This window comes from Lissotriton vulgaris, chromosome 1_1 (assembly GCF_964263255.1).
Source record: "Lissotriton vulgaris chromosome 1_1, aLisVul1.2, whole genome shotgun sequence".
NCBI lineage: Eukaryota > Metazoa > Chordata > Amphibia > Caudata > Salamandridae > Lissotriton > Lissotriton vulgaris.
In genome coordinates, this window is record NC_141685.1 from 934,999,573 (window position 1) to 935,022,181 (window position 22,609).

A 22,609-nucleotide genomic window follows, 5' to 3' on the forward strand; every position below is an offset into this window, starting at 1 on the left:
TAACGGTCCGCATCCACTGAGCCTTGTTGATATTAGGATTATTTCACGTTTACAAATTCAGAACTTTTTTTTCCCAACTAAGGTATCCTTGCCAACTTTGTTTAGTTTGAAATAAAATTCATGCAACACATTGTCCTATACAATGCCAATAACTCAAACTTTAATGCTGCGAGACCTATTGCATTGCAAATGCTTGTTTTGTCTTCTTCTCCTGTTTCCATGCAGACTGGCCTGCCAGGCAATGAGGCAGCTTCATCCTGAGGCCATTGCTGCAATCCAGAGCAGGGTCCTCTTTAGCAAGGCGGAGGAGCAGCTCCTGAGTGTCATTGGCTCGGTAAGGATCTTCTGCCCATTAGCTGTACTTCACTTTAGAATTTAATGCATTCATTTTGTTTTGTATGCTCTTCTCCTAAATGCATCTGGTTCCATTTTGGGGCTCTGTAAATGCTAGAGGAGAGCTTCTCTCTGCACCCCTGGTAACTATTGGACTAAATGATGGATACAACACAAATTAGCTGAGGAGAAGCACACACATTACTTAAGGAGGAAGGAGAAGATTGTTGCTGTGCCTAGACCAACGGGACAATGGGGATAGAGCACTTTTCTTTCTGAGTACCCTGGAGGTCCCAACATTCTCTTTCCCAGCACAAGTACATAAAGGAATTGCTTGGTGTGCAATCCCTTTGCCATAGCACTTGTATAATACAAACCTAACTATGGAAGAAAGGGGTAATGAACAGTGGTGTGAGCTCGAGAATGTTTGCGGGGCAGTGTTGAGATATATTCATATTGTTTTGGGAGGTTTTACAAATGAAATCTTATTTTAAAGACTGTGTTATGTTGCATGCATGTTTCTCACACTTTCTTCATCATTGCAGTTTGCGCGCAGAGGCTAAATAGCTTTTTTAAATGTATTTATTTTTATTAGACGAGCCAGCCCACATTGGACACCTTTCAGGAGCTGCTGAACAAACATCCTGATGTTTTCTATCCATCCCGCACGGCCAAGTCCTTGCAGGTGCACTGGCAGCTACTGAAACAATACTACCTGCTTGAAGATCAGACAGGTATCACCTGGCATGCATTGCCCTGCTGTTTCTGTTTTTATTTGTTTGGACTTTTTTGAATAGCACTGCATCACACAAATCTTTCTGCTTTTGTCCCTCTTTCTGCTTACCTGAATACCAAGGAGCAAGTGCAGGATTAGGAGAGCAGACAGGGGAGGTGTGTGCCTGTAGCAGTTGGTGTGTCTTATTGCATGTGTTTATGGACGAGCCATGTTATCATGGCTTTTACCTCTAGTGGTGCCTAGTGATTGAAGCAGTTAATGATTAGCCAATATACACAAAGTCTGAGTACCATTGTTCCGTGAGGTGCAGTGTTTAACATATTTGTGGGGACTTTCTGAGGAGGTTCTCTGCAAGGTTTGGAAGCGAGCGCCTTGTATCCTACTGGTGTGCTCAGTTGCTCCTTTCTCTTGCACCCTACGCTCATGCAGTTTTGTGTTTTGCCCTGTGTGTTTCCTTAGGTGTCAGATCACTCATGAAGGTAAGTACAGAAGATGGTGCTTTTAATGTGTCCTTTTTAAATGTACACATTCCTACATTTGAAAAACTGAGGGTATGCCCTATTGTGGTCATTTTAGAGTTGTTTAATCTAAGAAGAAGACATTCTACATAGGTGAAACGAAAGATGTGCTAAACTATTAACATAGCTGAATTGTCTAATGTTCCAGCTGCATAGATGTTTTTGCAACCAGAAGATCGCAACACCTATGAGATAGCATAGTGGTTCATGCACTCGGAGTGCATATCTTTGTGGTATGGGCATAATTCCCCAAAGTATTAGGATAGCTCACTGGATACATACACCTTTTATAGAGAACTGTCTACACCTTGCAAATATAATGTTCTCCTTTCAACAGTGTCTCTTCAGCCTTTCATCCCTACATGTTTCATAAGGTTCCATCAAGGTGAGGAATAACACCTGTTAAGCCAAACACAACTTAGAATGTAACATGTCGTTATGTTAAACACTTAGAATTGAGATAGCTGTAAGTCAAGGTTTACCCTCGATTGCAACTAAATGTTTATAACTTAAGGTTGGAGACACATTCTACAGATAGCATTATCTGTAATTCTTTAGAGCATGTGGGCGATTATGTTTGATGGATAGTTCTTCCCACAGATTGTTCATGTTAGGAATATACTCCAGGTGCCAGTTTGGACCTAGAAATCCATTTGCCAATCAGTAGCTCTCCAGGCCAACCTGGTGGCTTCACGCTAGTCCAGTTGCTGTTCTGTCCACTCAGTATGTAACAACATTGCACTATATATGTCACTATCTGATGTGCTGCTTCCTATTTTTCTGCACCTTACATATGCGGATCTGAATAATTTTTCAGTGTCACTCCAGCAAATTTCAGACAGGAGTTGGGGCAAATGTTACTTTCTCCAGTCCAGAGCTTTAAGCTCCAATCAACGTTGTAGAAAGACGATGTCTTTATTGGATCCCCATGTCACCCTCATGTGATTTCTGAGTCCAACCAAACCCCCTTGGCCTGTGACTTGTCCACCTGTATGCATAAACGGGCTAACGCTGAGTGGGAGATGTAAGGAGGGTAGTTTCTGTTGCAATACCCCCCACTTTTTGCCTTATCCTGATGCACTTTTTCCTTGGTGTGTCCTGGTCCCTGCCAATCCGGTACCCAAGGCCTGTGTTCCTTCCCTAAAACTGTGTTAAAACTAAAACCCGATTGGCATCTCTGGCCACCTGTCAGCCCCTAGTAAATGGTACCCTAAGTACCCAGGGCATGGAGAGCAGAGAAGACCCCTCCAGGCTGCAGCACTTATTGTGCCACCCTTCGGGGCCCTGTACCTTTCACCCACACCCTGCCTTTGCAGGCTGAGTGCCTAAGTACAGAACTAAACAAAGAGTCGACATGGCACACATCCCAGTGTTAATAGCTATATCAGAGGGCACTGTTCCGTGGTAATGGGCGCATGTATGTCACCCACATAAGCAAGAAAGTGGAGAAGTAGGATGAAGGTTTAGGAGAAATAGAGGTCGAGGGTGAGAGTAGTGGTAGAGGGAAGGAGAGAGAGCGAGGAAGGGAGAGAGAAAAGAGGCAGTTGTTTTATCCCCGGTTTCAAGGGTCCAATCCCAAGGGAGAAGACCAAGTCTTGCCTCTTATTCGCCCTCACACACCCAGAAGGATGTCATGCTTCATCATCGGGCTTTTGGTGCTCCTCGTCAGACCGGCGCTGCAATGTCTGGCGGGCCTCCGAAGAGTCTCTTTAGCGGCGATCTTTAAAAGAGAATACGCCGTAAAGTGCGTGCAGGTGTGGGGGCGGGACAGGTAACAGGAAGGATACTAAGAGAGAGGTGAAGTGGTGCGTGCAAGTGAAGTTAAAAATACGTAACGGCATCCAGTCTTGGTTATTTATTCTCGTGGTGTCCTTGGTAAGCTAAAAAACCAACAGGTTAGTGAGTTACGTGGGGCTTCAATGTGCCGGTGTAACTAGTCACCAGGTCGGTATGTTTCACGCTTGTAGTGTCTAAATGATCAGTAGCGTTTCTTCAGGGCCTAGAAATAATGGGTGTGAGAAGTGCACGTCAAACTATAAAAGAAAAAGACAAAAGGGTTTCAGAATTATAACCCTGTCAAGCACCTGGGGTACCCTAGTACGTAGTTCCTAGAGTAATCAGGCGATCTCTGTAGGTAGATCGTACCACCTGTGCCTGGGAGGGGATAAAGAGGAAGAATACAAAGGTAAAAAAGAAAAGAAAAGAACACTCTGGTAAACTAGTGGGTGAAGCAGTCCTCCAGTAACATTGACTGGGAGGCTATACTAGACAGACCAAACAGAGACAATGATTTAGTACATGTAACCATCATGGTAGATGAAGACAAATGGCAGGCATGGTATCATTAGGGTCTACGTGCAGTCGACCTAGAAGGTAAGATTGCAGTAATTATAGTAAGCAAAGACACACCAGGGTACATACACACTGAAAGCGCACAGGAGTAGGTGAGACCAGAACCGCGCAGTGAACCAGCGGCCCCCTCCGACATATAGACCCTCACTCATGAGGTGTAGTGCCTAAGGGGGCGCGCGAGGGCCCGCACTGTGAAGGACTCCGCCACCCCTCTGCACAAATGTTTGTGTTGTCAGAGGCACTGGAAGGCTTTTAACAGGCCGCCGCCCACATATGCGGCAGACAAGGTGGGGGTATTAGCTAGGCTTACCCTGTATTAGTGTTCAGGCTCCTGAGGCTAAGCATTGCTGGTTGTGCAAGCATCCAGGAATACTGGGGAAATAGAGCAGAAACCAAGCACAGGTAGAGTTAAAAAGTGTCGACCCCTTGGCAATGGGAGCGTCAGGATAGTGTGGTTGGGACCACTCTGGCGGGAAGATTGGCGGGAAAAGTTACACCAGGAAGGGGGTGTGCCAGCCTATGCCAACCCCACCCCTCAGGTGGGGGAGACGAGGTGAAGCACGACCCCGGGATCCGACCATCTTGAAGATGGGGAGCCCTGCCTAATCACAGCTAGGCTCCTGCCCCCTCCCACAGGAGAGGAGTAGGCTAGGGGGTGTACCCACCCCAGGACAGGGACCCATTGGTCCCTGCCCTTCCCCTACCTGTAACGCCCCTAAATTTAGTATATAAGGGCACCCTGAACCTTTTTCCACAGATCCAGATTACGAAACAAGAAAGAAGATCAAGGAACACGAAGACCTGCAGTGCAGCTGCTAAAAAGAGGAAGACACCAACTGATTTGGCCCCAGCCCTACCGGCCTGTCAAACCTAGAACCTGCTCCTGTTAAACCCTGGCATCTCAAGTGGTCAGCAACCTCAAAAACCCCAGAGGACCCGACTAACAGGGTCTCCCACGAGCAGTGGTACTGCTCTAAGCAAGTAAAAAGCCCTGGCATCAGCCCTGAACCGCAAACCCTGCACACTCTGCACCCGCCAAGACTGGCCTGTGCTGGAGTGAATCAAGACCCTGAGGACGTCCCACCCGGCGATTCTGACCTGGAATCCAGTGCCCAAGGACCCTCCTCGACGACTCCGACGATGCTTGCAGCCTCAGGACAAAGGACCCCTCCGACTGCGACCAGCAGGGGGTAAGATTTCCCGACCTCAAAAGACACCCCTGCACCCGGCGCCCCATGGTCCCTGTGCCCAACTCCTGGGTGTCTACCTATCCTCCAAGATCTCAACGTACCCCCCGAAGTGTTGGTCGCTCCAGAAGATCCACCGTCCCCGAGCCTGCAGCCTTTGTTCCCTTTTCAAGATCCTCATTGAATAACATTGAGCGCCCAACGGCTCAAAAGCACTCTGCACCCAGCCACCCGAGTGCCCCTGGGAGTGCAACCTTTGTCCTATCCTACTTCCCCATTTGCCCTGAGCAAGTGACCAGGTCCCACAGCCGCGTGGCCTGCTAGCCAGCAGCCACCAACCGAAGATCCCCTGCCTATCATTCGATAACATTGGGCCTAACTACCTCTGCACCCAGCCTCCCCTGTGCCGCTGAGGGTGTACCAACTGTACCTACCTGACCCTGGGGGACCCCTGAGTCTATGCCCGGAACCTTAACTTCACCAGTCGAGTACTCACTTGAAAACTGATGACTCACTTTCCTGCTATAGGATAACATTGACTGGTTTGACTCGAAATTTCTTCTAAGTGTGAAGTTTTGAAAAGTTAAAATATTCATCTAATCAGCCGGATAACGAATTCTGAATTACTCACCTGTGATCAGGAGAGAAGCCAGTACTGTACCTTGTAGCCCAGTACTGAACCGCAAAATTAATCCCAACCGTGGTTACTAGTAATCTAAATTTTGTCCATAGGAAAACATTGACTGTTTTTCTGTGAAATTTCTTCCGTCTACTTTTGAAAACTACAAATAGTCCTTAAAAATCGTACCAAATACTACAACGTAATTACTTAGCTGTCTTAGGTAGAGACCCCAGTGCTGAACCTAGAAGTCCAGTACTGGATTACAAAAGTAACGAGAATCTACTTTACCTGTGCTTTGAATTTCCTTTCATTGGATAACATTGCTGGTTTTTCACAGAAAAATTTCGAAGTGTCAACTTTTAAAATAACTTTATATTCTTTAAAAATCATTGCAATAACTAAAACGTTTTTACTAAACTGTTTTCAGCTAAGACCCCAGGACTTAATCTAGGATCCAGTCCTGAAGTTACAAAATCTATAAAGTAATCGGCTGCATTTATGTAGAAAAACCCTTTGAGCTCAATGTTAAATTGTGTTTAGAATTGTGTTGCCTACTGCAACCATTTTACCTATTGTGTTTACAAAGTTTATTGCCTCTTTGCAAAGTAATTACATGAGAGTACTCATATCGAGAAAAGTATATTTTGACACCTGTTGGTTCTAAAAATAATACAACTATATCTTTGGATATAAAAATAATTGGCCTAATGTTCAGTTCTTGAGTGTGTGAAGCTTTTTGCTGACTGGGTATGTACAACAAATGCTTTACACTGTCCTCTGGTACTGCCTTACTGCTCGACCAAGCTACCACTTTAGAGAGTAAGGTCAGACCTGACTTTAACCTCAGTTATACTTCTGGGGTTTGTGGACTCTGTATGCACTGTACCTTATTCTGGTCCAGTGTATATAGAGCCACTTTCTCACAGGAGAACAAGTTGTTTTTGATGTGGGCCGAATGGACACCTTTAAACAACCTGCCCCTTCTTTAGTAGGGTATCTCTGTGTATAGTCATAATCTAGTGAATAGTCCCGCCCATGTGCGTGGACCCCGGAGCAATCAAAAATAATCTCTTAAAATGTCTTCTTTGCAGTCCTGCATAGACACTTAAGAGAAAATCAAGACAAATAATGCGGCCTAACACTTCCAAGGCTACAAAGGCCACCATTTCATCTAAACAGTGAAAAGGATAGCCAACAATGTCAGATTTTACACATTTTACCAAGTTTCCTTCAAAGAGAAAACTCCCCTTCACCAAAATCCTTGAAATTATAGAGATGAAGAGTTGAACAGACAAGCCCCCATAGGCTGCCATTATGTGTCAGGAAAAGGGATGCCATGCCTTTAAGGAACTCTCCAGAGACCCTCGGTATCCCAGGATGCACAGCTAAAGTCTTTTTACTTTCAGTTCTTTTTTCCGGCTCCTGCTAGCAGGACCCTGGAGCATTGAGCTCTCCCTTTTTGGGTATTTCTTCAATTTTTGGCACTATTTGAGTTTTTCACTCGACGTCTGGGGTCTTCCTCTTCCTTTTGCTGTGTTTTTTAGCCAGTTTTGCCCACTCTTTCTGTCGAATATGCCAGCTTTATTCGACAAGTGCCCTGAGTGTGCCAGGAAGAAGGTTAAATCTGACCCCCACAGAGTATGTATACTCTGTCTCCCTTCCTCCCATGTCCCTGAAGCCTGTGAGATTTGTCAATCCTTCTCCAAGAGGACCCTGCGTGACAGGGAGAAGATTGGTCTCCAAGGCCTGGAGCAGAGGAGACATCCGGAACCAGGTGGGTCTGGGCATGGAGGGACTCAGTCATTGTCCTCTGCCTGTGTTTCGGCCTCTGGGGGGCACCCCAGTCAAGAAAAGGCCCAGAAAAGGCACCGGTCCCGGTCGACGTCGATGGCTTCGACGTCAGCGTCGAGAGGCATGACCACTATTTGTTCCCCGTCGACCCAGGGCTCTGGGTCGAAGCGTCGTCGACGTTCGGCGTCGAGGGGAAGGACGTCGAGACCTCGGACGAGGTCGACGTCGAGGACTTCACCGGCGTCGACATATCATGGACGTCGAGATGAGTCGAGGAGGCACGGCGCTCACCGTCGAGGCGACACCGCCGTTCGCTGTCGAGGTCAAGTCGACGTTCCACGCCGAGGAAAGACAAGTCGACGTCGAAGAGAAGAGAGTCGACGTCGAGGAGTTCATCGACGTCTAGACGATCGACGTCGAGAAGCAGAAAGGGGAAGAGATAGACATCGAGGAAAGAAAATTCAACGTCGAGGAGGCGTTCAAGGGCCAGGACGGTGTCCTCTGCCTCAGTAGTCAGCCTGTCTTCTGCATAGACGAGTCCCCGTTCGCGGCGGTGCCGGCGCTCGGATGAAAAGAGGTCTGCCTCCAGGGTATCCTCTTCAAGACCTGCTCAAAGGAAGAGGAGAGTGGTTAGGTCTTCGGAATCCAAATATTCTCTGACTTATTTGCCTTCTAGGCCCAGGACGCCTACGCCTCCACCAGTGGCTCCGCCATTGCCTCCGAGGAAGCCTCCTCCGCTACCTCCTTTGCCTCCTCCTCCGACTTCTCCACCTCCGCCTCTTCCTCCTCTTCCACAACTGCCTCCTCCATCTCTGCCGCACCTTTCGTCACCGCCTATGAGGCCTCCACAGCCCAGGACTCCGGTTCTGCCTCCGCAGCTCCCGCTTTTTGTACGGCCAGTGGATCGCCCGAGGCCTAGGAGGTCTAGATCACGGTCCAGAAGGAGACCTCGATCGCGGAGTGACCGTCGGTCTTTGACACGGTACCGTCATCGTCACAGGAGGGATAGGTCACCGTCCCGTCATACGGACTCTTCCAGTGGCCGGAGATAATCTCCCACCTTATCGGATTCCCCCCATACGAGGGTGTCACCGGTGGATGACTTTGTTACATTTCAGAAGGTGCTATTAGGAGGGGCAGCGAAGTTGGGGGTCACTTTAACGGTACCCACACCTTCTACATCGGTGATATTTAAAACCTTACACAGGCGGCATTTGTCTCGCCCCTTGGTGCCAGGACTGGAGGAACCGGCTATGGAGCTTTTTCTGACTCCGGCCTCAGTGAAGTCCGCTCCGTCCCGGCTGCAGAAGATGTACAGGCCCCCGGATTCTGATCCGGCATTCCCGAGATCAGATCCGGTAACGGATTCTGTTATTGTAACTGCGGCCAAGAAACAACATGCTACTGCCCCGTCTTCTACGGTGCTGCCGGATAAGGAAAGTCGTCAGATGGACTCAGCTGGACGGAAAGTCTGCGGGACGGCAGCAACCTCCATGAAAGCGGCGAGTGCCTCTGCGTTCTTGGGTCGCTATGACCGCTCCTTGTGGGAGTCCCTGCAGCAATTCCTGGAGCTACTCCCAAGGGATAGGAGAGAGGACTTCCAGTAGATTTTGAATGACAGCATGATGGTCTCCAATCAGGTCATCAGCTCTGCGGCGGACGCCTCTCTCCTGGCAGCTCATGGTTACTGCCCTGGCATCAATTTACGACGAAATGCCTGGTTGCGCCTTACATCTCTCAAACCGGAGGCGCAACAGAGAGTCGCTAATTTACCATTCTCTGGATCGACTCTCTTTGGGTCACATGCGGACGAGGAGATGGCCCACATGAAGGCAGAGGTAGAAACACTTAAAGCCGTTGGTTTGGAGAAACTAAAAGAGCAGAAGAAGTCCTTCCGCCCGTTCCAGAGGCGGTATGGTTCTCAAAGACGAGGGCAGGGTCGTCAAGCTGGTCAACAGCAACAACAGCAGCAGTACCAGCGGCAACCCTTCCAGAAGCGTCAGAGGGACAGAGGCGGACAGCAGTCCTCCTCAGCGAACAAGGGCCCGGCCGGGTCTAAGCCCTGAGGTGCTACTTCCCCCTCTTCTGTTACCCGCTCCGGTGGGGGTAAGCATACAGAATTACTTGGCAGAGTGGAGAAAAATTATTCGGGACAAGTGGGTGCTGAATATTGTTTGCAATGGATATAGTCTTAGTTTCGTCAGCCCTCCTCCAGCGATTCCACCGGTTTGCTCGCAGTTCCAGCTGCTCGAGCTCCAAGCGGAGGCCGATACCCTGTTAAGAAAAAGGGCAATAGAAGACGTTCCTTTGTCTCAAACGGGAAAGGGTCTTTACTCCAGGTTCTTTCTGGTGCGCAAGAAGGACAAGAACGAGTTCAGGCCCATTCGGGATTTGCGTCAAGCAAACAAATGGATTCGCAGGGAAATGTTTTGCATGCTGTCTCTGCACCAGATTTATCCTCCGCTGCAAAGAGCAGACTGGCTTTGTGCAATAGATATGCAAGATGCGTACTTCCATGTGCCCATTGCACAGAAACATCGGAAGTTCCTGCGATTTCTGGTAGGCACAAATCAGTACACCGTACTACCGTTTGACTGAAGTCTTGCCCCAGGACTTTTTCAAAGTGCATGGCAGTGGTGGCAGCTCACCTGAGAAAGAACAAGGTGTTTGTCTACCCGTACCTGGATGACTGGTTGATCAAGGCCTCCACCTTCCAGAAAGCGCAATTGCACTTCAACAGGACGGCTGTTCTGTTGAGCCAGCTGGGGTTGCACATAAACATGTACAAGTCTGTTCAGACTCCTGTCCAGTGCCTACAGTACTTGAGAGCCTCCATCGATACTCTTTCAGCAAGCGTGTCTCCTTCGGAGGAGAGACGCTTATCGATCCTTCGGAAGGCTCAGGCTCTCATGGCGGTTCCATCTACGACAGTGAGGACGGTGTCTTCTCTACTGGGGTCGATGGCCTCTTGCATCTTACTCTCGCCACATGCACGCCTCCACATGAGGCCGCTGCAGGAATGTCTGGAGGATCAGTGGGACCAGAAGCGGGGGAGCTGGGAATACAGGATCTGGCTGTCCCTTCACCCTCAACAGTCCCTGAAATGGTGGTGCTCAGCAGAGAATCTCCTCAAAGGGGTTCCATTCCACAAGGACATTCCCATTCAGACTATCGTCATGGATGCTTCTCTCCAAGGCTGGGGAGCGCATTCAGACCATCTACAGATCCAGGGAGCGTGGTACACGGTGGAGTCCACGTATCACATCAATTTCCTGGAACTGTCCACTTGGCACTGAAGGCCTTTCATCCGTCCTTTCAGACCAACTCCTTGCTTGTGCAGACGGACCATACGACCACGATGTATTATCTCAACCAGCAGGGGGGGGCTCGAGATCGCGCACACTGTCGCAAGAAGCGCAGGCGATCTGGCACTGGCTGCTCGCCAGGGGACTGACGATAACGGCTACCCATCTGCCAGGTGTGCAGAATGCTCAGGCGGAAGCACTCAGCAGGATGGTGCAAGAAAACCACGAGTGGGTTCTGAAGGACGAAGTGCTAGGAGACATCTTCGACAGGTGGGGCACTCCAGATGTAGATCTGTTCGCCACCGCCGAAAACAGAAAATGCAGAGACTTCGCCTCCAGGTATTACCAACCGGGGACTCTGGGGAATGCGCTATGGATCAGCTGGTCGAACAGCTTTCTGTACCCTTTTCCACCCATTCCCGTGATTCCGGCGGTGCTCATCAAGCTGTCCCGGTCCAGAGCACGGATGATCCTCATTGTTCCGGAGTGGCCTGCTCCACCGGTCTCGCCAACCTCACCTGCAGCTGCCTTGCCGGCCGGACCTTCTCACAAAGTTCGGGGGGCAGATGGTGCACCCCAACCTCTCATCATTGAGTTTGGCGGCATGGCTCCTGAGATAGTGCAATATGGACACCTGAATCTGCCTGAGGATTGCATGAATATTCTCAAGGAGGCTAAGCGGCCTTCCACTAGGACGTCCTATGCCTACAAGTGGAAGAGGTTCTGCATCTGGTGCACTTCCAAGAACTATGATCCGACGGCCTGCAAGGAAGATGTTGTCCTTCCATATCTCTTGCATTTGGCTCAGTCTGGCCTTAATTTTCAATCTATTAAGGTTCACCTCGCAGCGTTACCTGCGCACAGGAAATGTCCTTCAGACTTCCTGCTTCCAGATCCCTGTGATTAAGGATTTTTTGGAAGGACTGAAGAAAGTGTTCCCTCCTATTCGGAGTCCGTCGCCTTCCTGGGAGTTGAATGTGGTGCTGTCCAGATTGATGAAGGAACCTTTTGAACCCATTCATAAGGCTTCACTGCAGCACTTGTCGTGGAAGGCGGCTTTCCTCGTGGCCATTACATCGGCCCGCAGGGTGAGTGAGATTCAGGCATTGTGTTGTCAAGAACCTTATACTGTATTTCATTATGCTAAGGTTGTAATGCGTACTCACCCTAAGTTCCTTCCTATGGTGATTTCCGATTTTCATGTCAATCCGACTATAACTTTGCCTACGTTTTTCCAAAATCCTTCCACTCCAGCGGAAAGGTCTTTACATTCCCTGGATGTCCGAAGGGTGTTGAAGTTCTACTTGGATAAGACCAAGGACATTCGTGGGTCAGACCAATTGTTTGTCAATTATGGGTCGGTTAGGACTGGTCTTGCCACCTCTAACCTCTACCAGGGTTCACAAGGCCCGTACTGGTGGTAGAAGATTTTCGGTCCATACAGCCACTCTCTGGAACGCGCTTCCGCTGAAGATGCGCTTAGAGTCTGGCACTCTTCGTTTTCGGAAGCTTCTGAAAACACACCTATTTCCCATGTGATGTATCTGATCTGGCCCTGCGGATATTGTTGTTGCCTGGACAAGCGCTGGGATGCCCGAGGGTAACTACGCGCTACATAAAACTCTAAATAAATAAAATAAATAAACAGTCCATCTCGAGGTGGATTGTGTCCTGTATCCAGTTATGTTATCAGAAGGCTAACAAGACCTTAGGGGGTAAGCCTAAGGTTCATTCTACCAGAGTAGCTACAACAGCTTTGCTTCGTAATGTTCCCATTGCAGAAATCTGCTGGGCTGCCATTTGGAAGTCGGTCCACACCTTTTCTAAGCATTACTGTCTGGACTCTGACGCCAGAGCAGATGCTCAGTTTGGGCAGGCTTCATTGAGAAATCTATTTGCACATTAGAGGTGTTGTCTGTTTTTTTCTCCACCACCAGGTGGGTTGTTTGGGATGGGCTTGCCATTCTATTCACTACATTATGACTATACAGAGATCCCCTACTACAGAAGGAGTAGTTTCTTTTCTTTAACTCCAGTTGAGAAAATGGTACTGTAATGTATGTTACAGGCCTTGCTTTATACACCTTCAAAAAAAACTGAAAGTAAAAGAACTTTGGCTGTGCATCCTGGGATACCGAGGGTCTCTAGAGAGTTCCTTAAAGGCACAGTATCCCTTTTCCAGACACATAATGGCAGCCTATGGGGGGCTTGTCTGTCCAACTCTTCATTTCTATTATTTTAAGGATTTTGGTGAAGGGGAGTTTTCTCTTTGAAGGAAACTTGGTAAAATGTGTAAAATCTGACATTGTTGGCTATCCTTTTCACTGTTTAGATGAAGTGGTGGCCTTTGTAGCCTTGGAAGTGTTAGGCTGTATTATTTGTCTTGATTTTCTCTTAAGTGTCTATGCAGGACTGCAAAGAAGACATTTTAAGAGATTATTTTTGATTGCTCTGGGGTTCACGCACATGGGCGGGACTATTCACTAGATTATAACAGAGATACCCCTACTACAGTACTGGAGTTACAGAAAAGAAACTCCTTCTCTTTTTCAGGTTAAATCTCCTGACTGGGAGCAATTGGCCAAGGAGTCCTCTTGCAAAAAAGAAAAAAAGCCACTGGAAAAGTAGTCCTTTTCATCCTCATGGAAAGAGTCCTGTTCTTAGTACTGTTCAGAGACTCGCCATGCCATTCTCTGATGCCATTCTGTTCCTTATCTACTTCTGAGCCAATCCTAGTCTTCCAAAAACATAAACCAGAGTTACTTTCTCCATGTGTTGACCCTTCCCGGTCTTCTCAGAAGACTGTTTGATATCTACAGATCTATCCCCACATCTCTCTGTGACAGTTTCCAGTGGTAAGCCTAATTCTGGGGCTTCTGTGATTCAGTCGTCTCTTAACCCAAAGCCACTGACTCTGTGCATCTGTAGGCTCTTGTCTGGATACCACACCTGAGGAAGCATTTACTTGTCCAAGTGCCGGCCCATTTGCCCTCAGCGCTGCTCATGATTCAGTCTATGGTGCTACCCTTGAAGCCTTTCTCAGCGTCACGTCAGCCCTTGAAATTGGGGGAGATTATTCAAGTGGTAAGAGAAATGGCTGGAGGCTTCCACTGTAATCAGTCTGTAGTGGAGCCTCCCATTAGAGATTTATGCTAATGGAGGAGCTCGGATTCTGATGCCTTAGACATACTTAATGGAGACCACGTGAGCTCAGAGGAAGAGGAGTTGAAGGCTGACCATTTACTCCCTCCAGGTCGCATGAATACTGGACTTTGTTTAGACCTCTAAATGCTACTAAGTGTGATACGTATTCAAAAGGAAGCCAGTTTCTTTATTTCTGTGGTTTGCGAGGCTGTGGTATGGTGCTTGAGTTGCCCTGAGACGGCAGTGTCTAAATCAGTCATCCTTCTGAGATCTGCAGCTGTGTTGTGTGGATCCACAACCTCTTTTACCACGCAACAAAGCTTTGCATGAACCTACATTGGCTGCCTGGGCCAAAACACTTTTTAGCCCTGGCAAATAGCAAGGCATTATTAGCCTGCATCTTCCAATCCCAATTACTTATCAGTGCACCCCTTTCCAGACCGCATGTCTGTTCAGGCATTACTAACAACGCCTAACCTCAAAGGTTTAGGTCTCGCCTAGGCAGCGTATGCAATGTCCAGTTCAAGTTTAACATTTGTATAGCGCACTACTCACCCAGAGGGTCTCCAGGCGCTTGAGGGAGTAGCTTTATTTATGGAATATCCAAGTTTTTAGTTGTTTTCTGAAGGAGAGGTGGTTCTGTGTGAGGCGGAGGTGGGTGGGGAGAGAATTCCAGGTTTTGGCCGCTAAGTAGGAGAAGGATCTTCCCCCCCATGGTGGATCTATGGATGCGTGGAATTGCGGCGAGGGCTTGATTGGACGATCGTAGTTGGCGGGTGGGGGTGTAAAAGGACAGACGCGAGTTGAGGCATTCGGGTCCTAGGTCGTAGAGGGCTTTGTGTGCGTAGGTGAGGAGACGGAACGTTATTCTCTTGTTGACGGGGAGCCAGTGGAGGTCTTTCAGGTGACCGGAAATGTGAGCTTGGCGGGGGATGTCTAGTATGAGTCTGGCTGAGGCGTTTTGGATGCGTTGTAGTTTTTTCTGGAGTTTGGCTGTGGTTCCAGCGTAAAGGGTGTTTCCGTAGTCCAGTCGACTTGTGACCAGTGCGTGGGTGACCGTCTTTCTTGTTTCGGTGGGGATCCAACGGAAGATTTTTTTGAGCATACGTAGGGTGTTGAAGCATGATGATGAGACGGCGTTAACTTGTCTGGTCATCGAGAGGGAGAAGTCCAGGATGAAGCCCAGGTTACGTGCGTGGTCCGTGGGTATGGGTGCGTTTCCCAGGGCCGGTAGCCCCCATGAGTCGTCCCAGGCGGAGGGGGATGAACCTAAGATGAGGACTTCCGTTTTGTCCGAGTTCAGTTTTAATCGGTTGTTCTTCATCCACTCGGCTACTTCTTTCATCCCTTCGTGTAGGTTGATTTTGGCGGTGTTTGGGTCTTTGGTGAGGGAGAGGATCAGCTGGGTGTCATCTGCGTAGGAGATGATGTTGAGGTTGTGTTGGCGCGCGATGGATGCGAGGGGACTCATGTATACGTTGAAGAGGGTGGGACTAAGTGATGATCCTTGTGGTACGCCGCAGATGACTTCGGTGGCCTCTGATCTAAAAGGGGGGAGGCGGACTCTCTGGGTTCTTCCGGCGAGGAACGAAATGATCCAGTCCAGTAGTTTTCCTTGAATTCCGACTTTGCTGAGGCGTTGTATAAGGGTGCTATGACAGACTGTGTTGAAGGCTGCGGAGAAGTCAAGTAGGATGAGGGCAGCTGTCTCTCCGTTGTCCAGTAGTGTTCGAATGTCGTCTTTTGCTGCGATGAGGGCGGTCTCGGTGCTGTGTTTGGCTCAGAAGCCGAGCTGATTTGTTGACGGCTTTCTCAATGACTTTGGCAGGGAATGGGAGGAGCGAGATGGGGCGGTAGTTTTTAAGTTCAGTGGGATCTGCTGTGGGTTTCTTCAGAAGGGCGCTGAGTTCGGCATGTTTCCAGCTTTCCGGGAAGGTAGCGGAGTTGAGTGAGCAGTTGATGACGTCTCGGAGATGGGGTGCGATAATAGTCAGCTTTGTTGAAGATGTGGTGGGGACATGGGTCGGTTGGCGATCCTGAGTGGATGGAGTTCATCAGGCGGATGGTGTCTTCAGTGGTGATTGGGTTCCAGGCGCAAATGTTGTTGGAGGGGGGTTTTAGTTCGTAGGTGGGTGGGGTGGAATGGACTCCGGACTGGTTTTCAAAGCTGTTGTGTATGTCAGCGATTTTGTTGTGGAAGAATGAGGCTAGGGAGTCGCAGAGGTCTTGGGAGGGAGTGATGTCGTTGGTGCCTGCGGTGGGGTTGGTAAATTCTTTGATGATGTTGAATAGTTCCTTGCTGTTGTGGGCGTTGTTGTCGAGAGGATCCTTGAATGCGGATTTCTTGGTGGATCGGATCAGTTGGTGGTGTTTGCGGGTGGCGTTCTTGAAGGAGGCCAGGTTGTCAGTGGTTGGGTTTTTTCTCCAGGCTTTCTCGAGGGTGCGACAGCACTTCTTGGATTTCTTAAGGTCATCGTTGAACCAGGGGGCTTTTTTGCTACCTTGTTTGATTTGATGTTTTTTCAAGGGTGCTAATTTGTCAGCGCTGTGGGTGATCCATTGTGCGAGGTTGGTGGCTGCAAGGTTTGTGTCCGATGATTTTGCAGGAGGGTTTTGGTGAAGCGATATGAAGAGTTGGTCGGTGGTAATTTTTTTCCAGTTTCTGCGGGGAATTGTTTGTGAGTGGTTGTGGGTCGTAGTCTTTTTGTAGTTGAAGTGAACGCAGCTGTGGTCCGTTCAATGCAGAGCTGTGGTGTGATTGAAGGAGATGTGCTTGCTGGAGGTGAAGACTGGGTCGAGCGTGTGTCTGGCATAGTGGGTGGGGGTGTCAACAAGTTGTTTGAGTCCGAGATTAGCGAGGTTGTCCAGAAGGGTGGTGGTGTTGCTGTCGTTCTTTTCCAGGTGGAAGTTGAGGTCTCCCAGTAGAATGTAGTCCTCAGAGGGGAGGGCGTGTGGGCTGATGAAGTCAGTGATGTCTTCACTGAATTGTGTGCGGGGTCCTGGTGGCCTGTAGATGAGGGTGCCTCTGAGTGTGGTCTTGGGGTCGGTGTGGATTTGGAAGTGACGGTGTTCGGCGGCTGCGAGGTAATCGTCGGAACTGATCGTGATGCGGATGGTGTTCTTATGGACGATGGCGATGCCTCCTCCAGTTTGGTTGATGCGGTCCTTTCGGATGATCTTGTAGCCGTCCGAGATGGCTATGGCGATGGCGATGTCGGGCGCTGATGAGGCGTTCATCCAGGTTTCTGTAAGAAAGGCGACGTCCGGCGATGTGGTGTCGAGTAGGTTCCAAAGGTCAATGGTGTGTCTGTGGACCGAGCGGGTGTTGAGCAGGATGCACTTCAGGTGGTTAGTGTCGGAGCTCTGTTTGGAGTTTGTGGGTTTGGTGTGGGTCATGATTAGGCTGTCCTGTTTTCAGTTTCTATTTTTGGTAAATTCTGGTGGGGTTTTTTCAGTGTTTTCAATATCTTAAAAAACAGTTGTTATCAGTGGTTACACTTTTTTACGCCACTAAAAACAACAGAAAAAGTGTTTTTCCGGTGTTTATGGAACGTTTTGCTTTTATCATTGCTTGCTTTCTGCACTGAAAGAACATGGTATATAGACAGTGTATGTATAGTGTACATGACCTCCAAAGAGATTTTTGCAAATTAATCTTATTGCAGTACACCATACAACACTTCTTCAGTGAGTCTTTGGTCATGTGCGCTCGTGCTTTCCTTCCCATGTAAACTTCTGTGAAAAGGCCCTCTCAGCATTCATAGCCCCTTGGGCTGAGAACCGTCAGCTAAGGGACACAGTTGGGATGACTCTTTCTTTGATGCCACATAAAGCACGAAATTATAAATATTTGTGTTTTAGTTCCTGGGCATAAGAAAACAGTGCACCAGAATGGACTAAAAAGTCAATAGCATCCCTCATTAACTCTGAAGATTGTAAAGATGCTTTCAGCATACCATCTAACAGTGGCAAGGATCTCCTACAGGGAATCACTTCAGCTCGAGTATCAATTTTGACAGGTAATAACACACATTTTTTATGTACGTAGCTGAATCACTACAAATACAAACAATATCACTCCAATCTTTGTTGAACTTGGAAAGTACCTTTTTTGCAGAGCATAACAAGTGACACTGCTTTCCAAAAGTCTAGTGTCACGTTTTCACCACTATCCCAGATGCTTGGTAATATATATACTTGTCACTATACCTTGCCTTTAATATTTAAAGCCTGAGGTGTTGGGAATTCACCTACTATCAATACAGACCCACAAGAAACTATGGTCTGATGTATTAAGGGTTTTTACCCATTCTCTGTGGGTAAATGTGATGACACATATTAGGAAAGATTTTTATGAAACTAGCCATTTTACCTATCAGTGAAGGAATCAAATGCAGCCAAAATATCAAATGTGAGTTTGATATGTCCTGATTCTCTACAGTTTATAAAATAATTAAACTAAACGTGAAACTAAACCCTGCATCTTTAGACCAAAGGCCATAAAACTGAAAAAAGTAAAAGGAAGAAGAAACATTATTTTAGTGGCATCCCTAAAGAACAAAACTCAAGCAGAATAATGTTAGCCAGTCTTTCTTGCTGCTTACTGCTAGCTTGTATAACAAAGTTACATTTTATTGACCCCTTCAGTAAGAACAAAATGACTCTTTCACTTTCTTTTTCCTTTCTTTGAATGGCATTTAGTTTGTGGTTGTGCAGGTGTTTTTTCAGTGTTTATATGTCTTCAACGGTGAGGGCTATATTTCTTTCAGTGGGGTTTTATCAGTTATTATAGGTTTAAACCTAAAACCCCACAGCCTAGTCATGATGCAGTCGAATTTGCAGGAGTGGCAGGTGAAGGGTCCATGAGTGTGGCCTGAGGCGGCTTGGTGGCAGTTGGTGGTCGGCCGGGGTTAAGGGCTGAGAGGGTTGCGGCGTCGTACGTTATGCGGGTGGAGTGGATGTTGCGGGGGCCAGGGGGATTGGCGCGGTCCAGGCGCGGACAGGCGTAGACGGGCTTACCTTTGGCGCACCTTCGGCGCTCGTCCGCTGCGCGCAGGTGTGACTGTCATAAGTGGAGAGTGGGGGGGGGCGGAGCGAGGGAGGAGCAGCTGGGAGGCGGGAGCGGGGTGGAGAGCCGGGCTGGGAAGCACAACAAACAACAAAATGGCAGCGAAATGAAAAGTGAAACACAACGAGACTGGGGCACAACCTGGCAATCGCAAAGTAAAGAGCAGTGGCACCGGTACAAACAGGCACAACAATTCAAGCGGCGAAACGATTATTGGTCTAACAGTACAGCGCTACGATCAATATGCACAATGAATAGCGCTACGATCAATATGCACAATGAATTGCAACAGTGAGCAGTCTAATGGTACAGCGCTACAATCAATATGCAAATAATTGCAGTAAGCAGTGCGATGAGCAGTCTGACAGTGTAGCGCTACGATACCGCTTTCAGTTCAGGGAGCAGCGTGAGGAGCGACCGCTTCTGAGTAAATCAGGCGGGTCACAGCGCTTCAGTGAGTGGGTAGAGCCTTAACTTAGTGGGAGGGAAGAGCATCTGGGAGGCGGGAGCGGGGTGGAGAGCCGGGCTGTGAAGCACAACAAACAACAAAATGGCAGCAAAATGAAAAGTGAAACACGACGAGACTGGGGCACAACCTGGCAATCGCAAAGTAAAGAGCAGTGGCACCGGTACAAACGGGCACAACAATTCAAGCGGCAAAGCGATTATTGGTCTAACAGTACAGCGCTACGATAAATATGCACAATGAATAGCGCTACGATCAATATGCACAATGAATTGCAACAGTAAGCAATGGTACAGTGCTACGATCAATATACAAATACTTGCAGTAAGCAGTGCGATGAGCAGTCTGGCAGTGTAGCGCCCGATACCGCTTTCAGTTCAGGGAGCACCGTGAGGAGCGACCGCTTCTGAGTAAATCAGGACGGTCATATCGCTTCAGTGAGTGGGTAGAGCCTTAACTTAGTGAGAGGGAGGAGCAGCTGGGAGGCGGGAGCGGGGTGGAGAGCCGGGCTGGGAAGCACAACAAAATGGCAGCGAAATGAAAAGTGAAACACGACGAGACTGGGGCACAACCTGGCAATCGCAAAGTAAAGAGCAGTGGCACCGGTACAAACAGGCACAACAATTCAAGAGGCAAAGCGATTATTGGTCTAACAGTACAGCGCTACGATAAATATGCACAATGAATAGCGCTACGATCAATATGCACAATGAATTGCAACAGTAAGCAATGGTACAGCGCTACGATCAATATACAAATACTTGCAGTAAGCAGTGCGATGAGCAGTCTGGCAGTGTAGCGCCCGATACCGCTTTCAGTTCAGGGAGCACCGTGAGGGGCGACCGCTTCTGAGTAAATCAGGACGGTCATATCGCTTCAGTGAGTGGGTAGAGCCTTAACTTAGTGGGAGGGAGGAGCAGCTGGGAGGCGGGAGCGGGGTGGAGAGCCGGGCTGGGAAGCACAACAAACAACAAAATGGCAGCGAAATGAAAAGTGAAACACGACGAGACTGGGGCACAACCTGGCAATCGCAAAGTAAAGAGCAGTGGCACCGGTACAAACAGGCACAACAATTCAAGAGGCAAAGCGATTATTGGTCTAACAGTACAGCGCTACGATCAATATGCACCATGAATAGCGCTACGACCAATATGCACAATGAATTGCAACAGTAAGCAATGGTACAGCGCTACGATCAATATACAAATACTTGCAGTAAGCAGTGCGATGAGCAGTCTGACAGTGTAGCGCTACGATACCGCTTTCAGTTCAGGGAGCAGCGTGAGGAGCGACCGCTTCTGAGTAAATCAGGCCGGTCACAGCGCTTCAGTGAGTGGGTAGAGCCTTAACTTAGTGGGAGGGAAGAGCATCTGGGAGGCAGGAGCGGGGTGGAGAGCCGGGCTGTGAAGCACAACAAACAACAAAATGGCAGCGAAATGAAAAGTGAAACACGACGAGACTGGGGCACAACCTGGCAATCGCAAAGTAAAGAGCAGTGGCACCGGTACAAACAGGCACAACAATTCAAGCGGCAAAGCGATTATTGGTCTAACAGTACAGCGCTACGATAAATATGCACAATGAATAGTGCTACGATCAATATGCACAATGAATTGCAACAGTAAGCAATGGTACAGCGCTACGATCAATATACAAATACTTGCAGTAAGCAGTGCGATGAGCAGTCTGGCAGTGTAGCGCCCGATACCGCTTTCAGTTCAGGGAGCACCGTAAGGAGCGACCGCTTCTGAGTAAATCAGGACGGTCATATCGCTTCAGTGAGTGGGTAGAGCCTTAACTTAGTGGGAGGGAGGAGCAGCTGGGAGGCGGGAGCGGGGTGGAGAGCCGGGCTGGGAAGCACAACAAACAACAAAATGGCAGCGAAATGAAAAGTGAAACACGACGAGACTGGGGCACAACCTGGCAATCGCAAAGTAAAGAGCAGTGGCACCGGTACAAACAGGCACAACAATTCAAGAGGCAAAGCGATTATTGGTCTAACAGTACAGCGCTACGATAAATACGCACAATGAATAGCGCTACGATCAATATGCACAATGAATTGCAACAGTAAGCAATGGTACAGCGCTACGATCAATATACAAATACTTGCAGTAAGCAGTGCGATGAGCAGTCTGGCAGTGTAGCGCCCCGATACCGCTTTCAGTTCAGGGAGCACCGTGAGGAGCGACCGCTTCTGAGTAAATCAGGACGGTCATATCGCTTCAGTGAGTGGGTAGAGCCTTAACTTAGTGGGAGGGAGGAGCAGCTGGGAGGCGGGAGCGGGGTGGAGAGCCGGGCTGGGAAGCACAACAAACAACAAAATGGCAGCGAAATGAAAAGTGAAACACGACGAGACTGGGGCACAACCTGGCAATCGCAAAGTAAAGAGCAGTGGCACCGGTACAAACAGGCACAACAATTCAAGAGGCAAAGCGATTATTGGTCTAACAGTACAGCGCTACGATCAATATGCACCATGAATAGCGCTACGACCAATATGCACAATGAATTGCAACAGTAAGCAATGGTACAGCGCTACGATCAATATACAAATACTTGCAGTAAGTAGTGCGATGAGCAGTCTGGCAGTGTAGCGCCCCGATACCGCTTTCAGTTCAGGGAGCACCGTGAGGAGCGACCGCTTCTAAGTAAATCAGGACGGTCATATCGCTTCAGTGAGTGGGTAGAGCCTTAACTTAGTGGGAGGGAGGAGCAGCTGGGAGGCGTGAGCGGGGTGGAGAGCCGGGCTGGGAAGCACAACAAACAACAAAATGGCAGCGAAATGAAAAGTGAAACACGACGAGACTGGGGCACAACCTGGCAATCGCAAAGTAAAGAGCAGTGGCACCGGTACAAACAGGCACAACAATTCAAGAGGCAAAGCGATTATTGGTCTAACAGTACAGCGCTACGATAAATATGCACAATGAATAGCGCTGCGATCAATATGCACAATGAATTGCAACAGTAAGCAATGGTACAGCGCTACGATCAATATACAAATACTTGCAGTAAGCAGTGCGATGAGCAGTCTGGCAGTGTAGCGCCCCGATACCGCTTTCAGTTCAGGTAGCACCGTGAGGA

The 22,609-nt window shown here is 48.6% G+C and overlaps 1 protein-coding gene across 1 annotated transcript in view; it reads left to right on the plus strand.

The window, feature by feature from the left end:
- The window catches only part of MCRS1 (microspherule protein 1), a 329,302-nt gene that overhangs the window by 130,836 nt on the left and 175,857 nt on the right, over positions 1 to 22,609 (plus strand). Inside the window, exons 7-8 of the mRNA XM_086959133.1 lie at positions 226 to 334; positions 929 to 1,067. Coding sequence (XP_086815259.1) covers positions 226 to 334; positions 929 to 1,067 — 248 coding nt within the window. The remainder of the gene's footprint in view (positions 1 to 225; positions 335 to 928; positions 1,068 to 22,609) is intronic.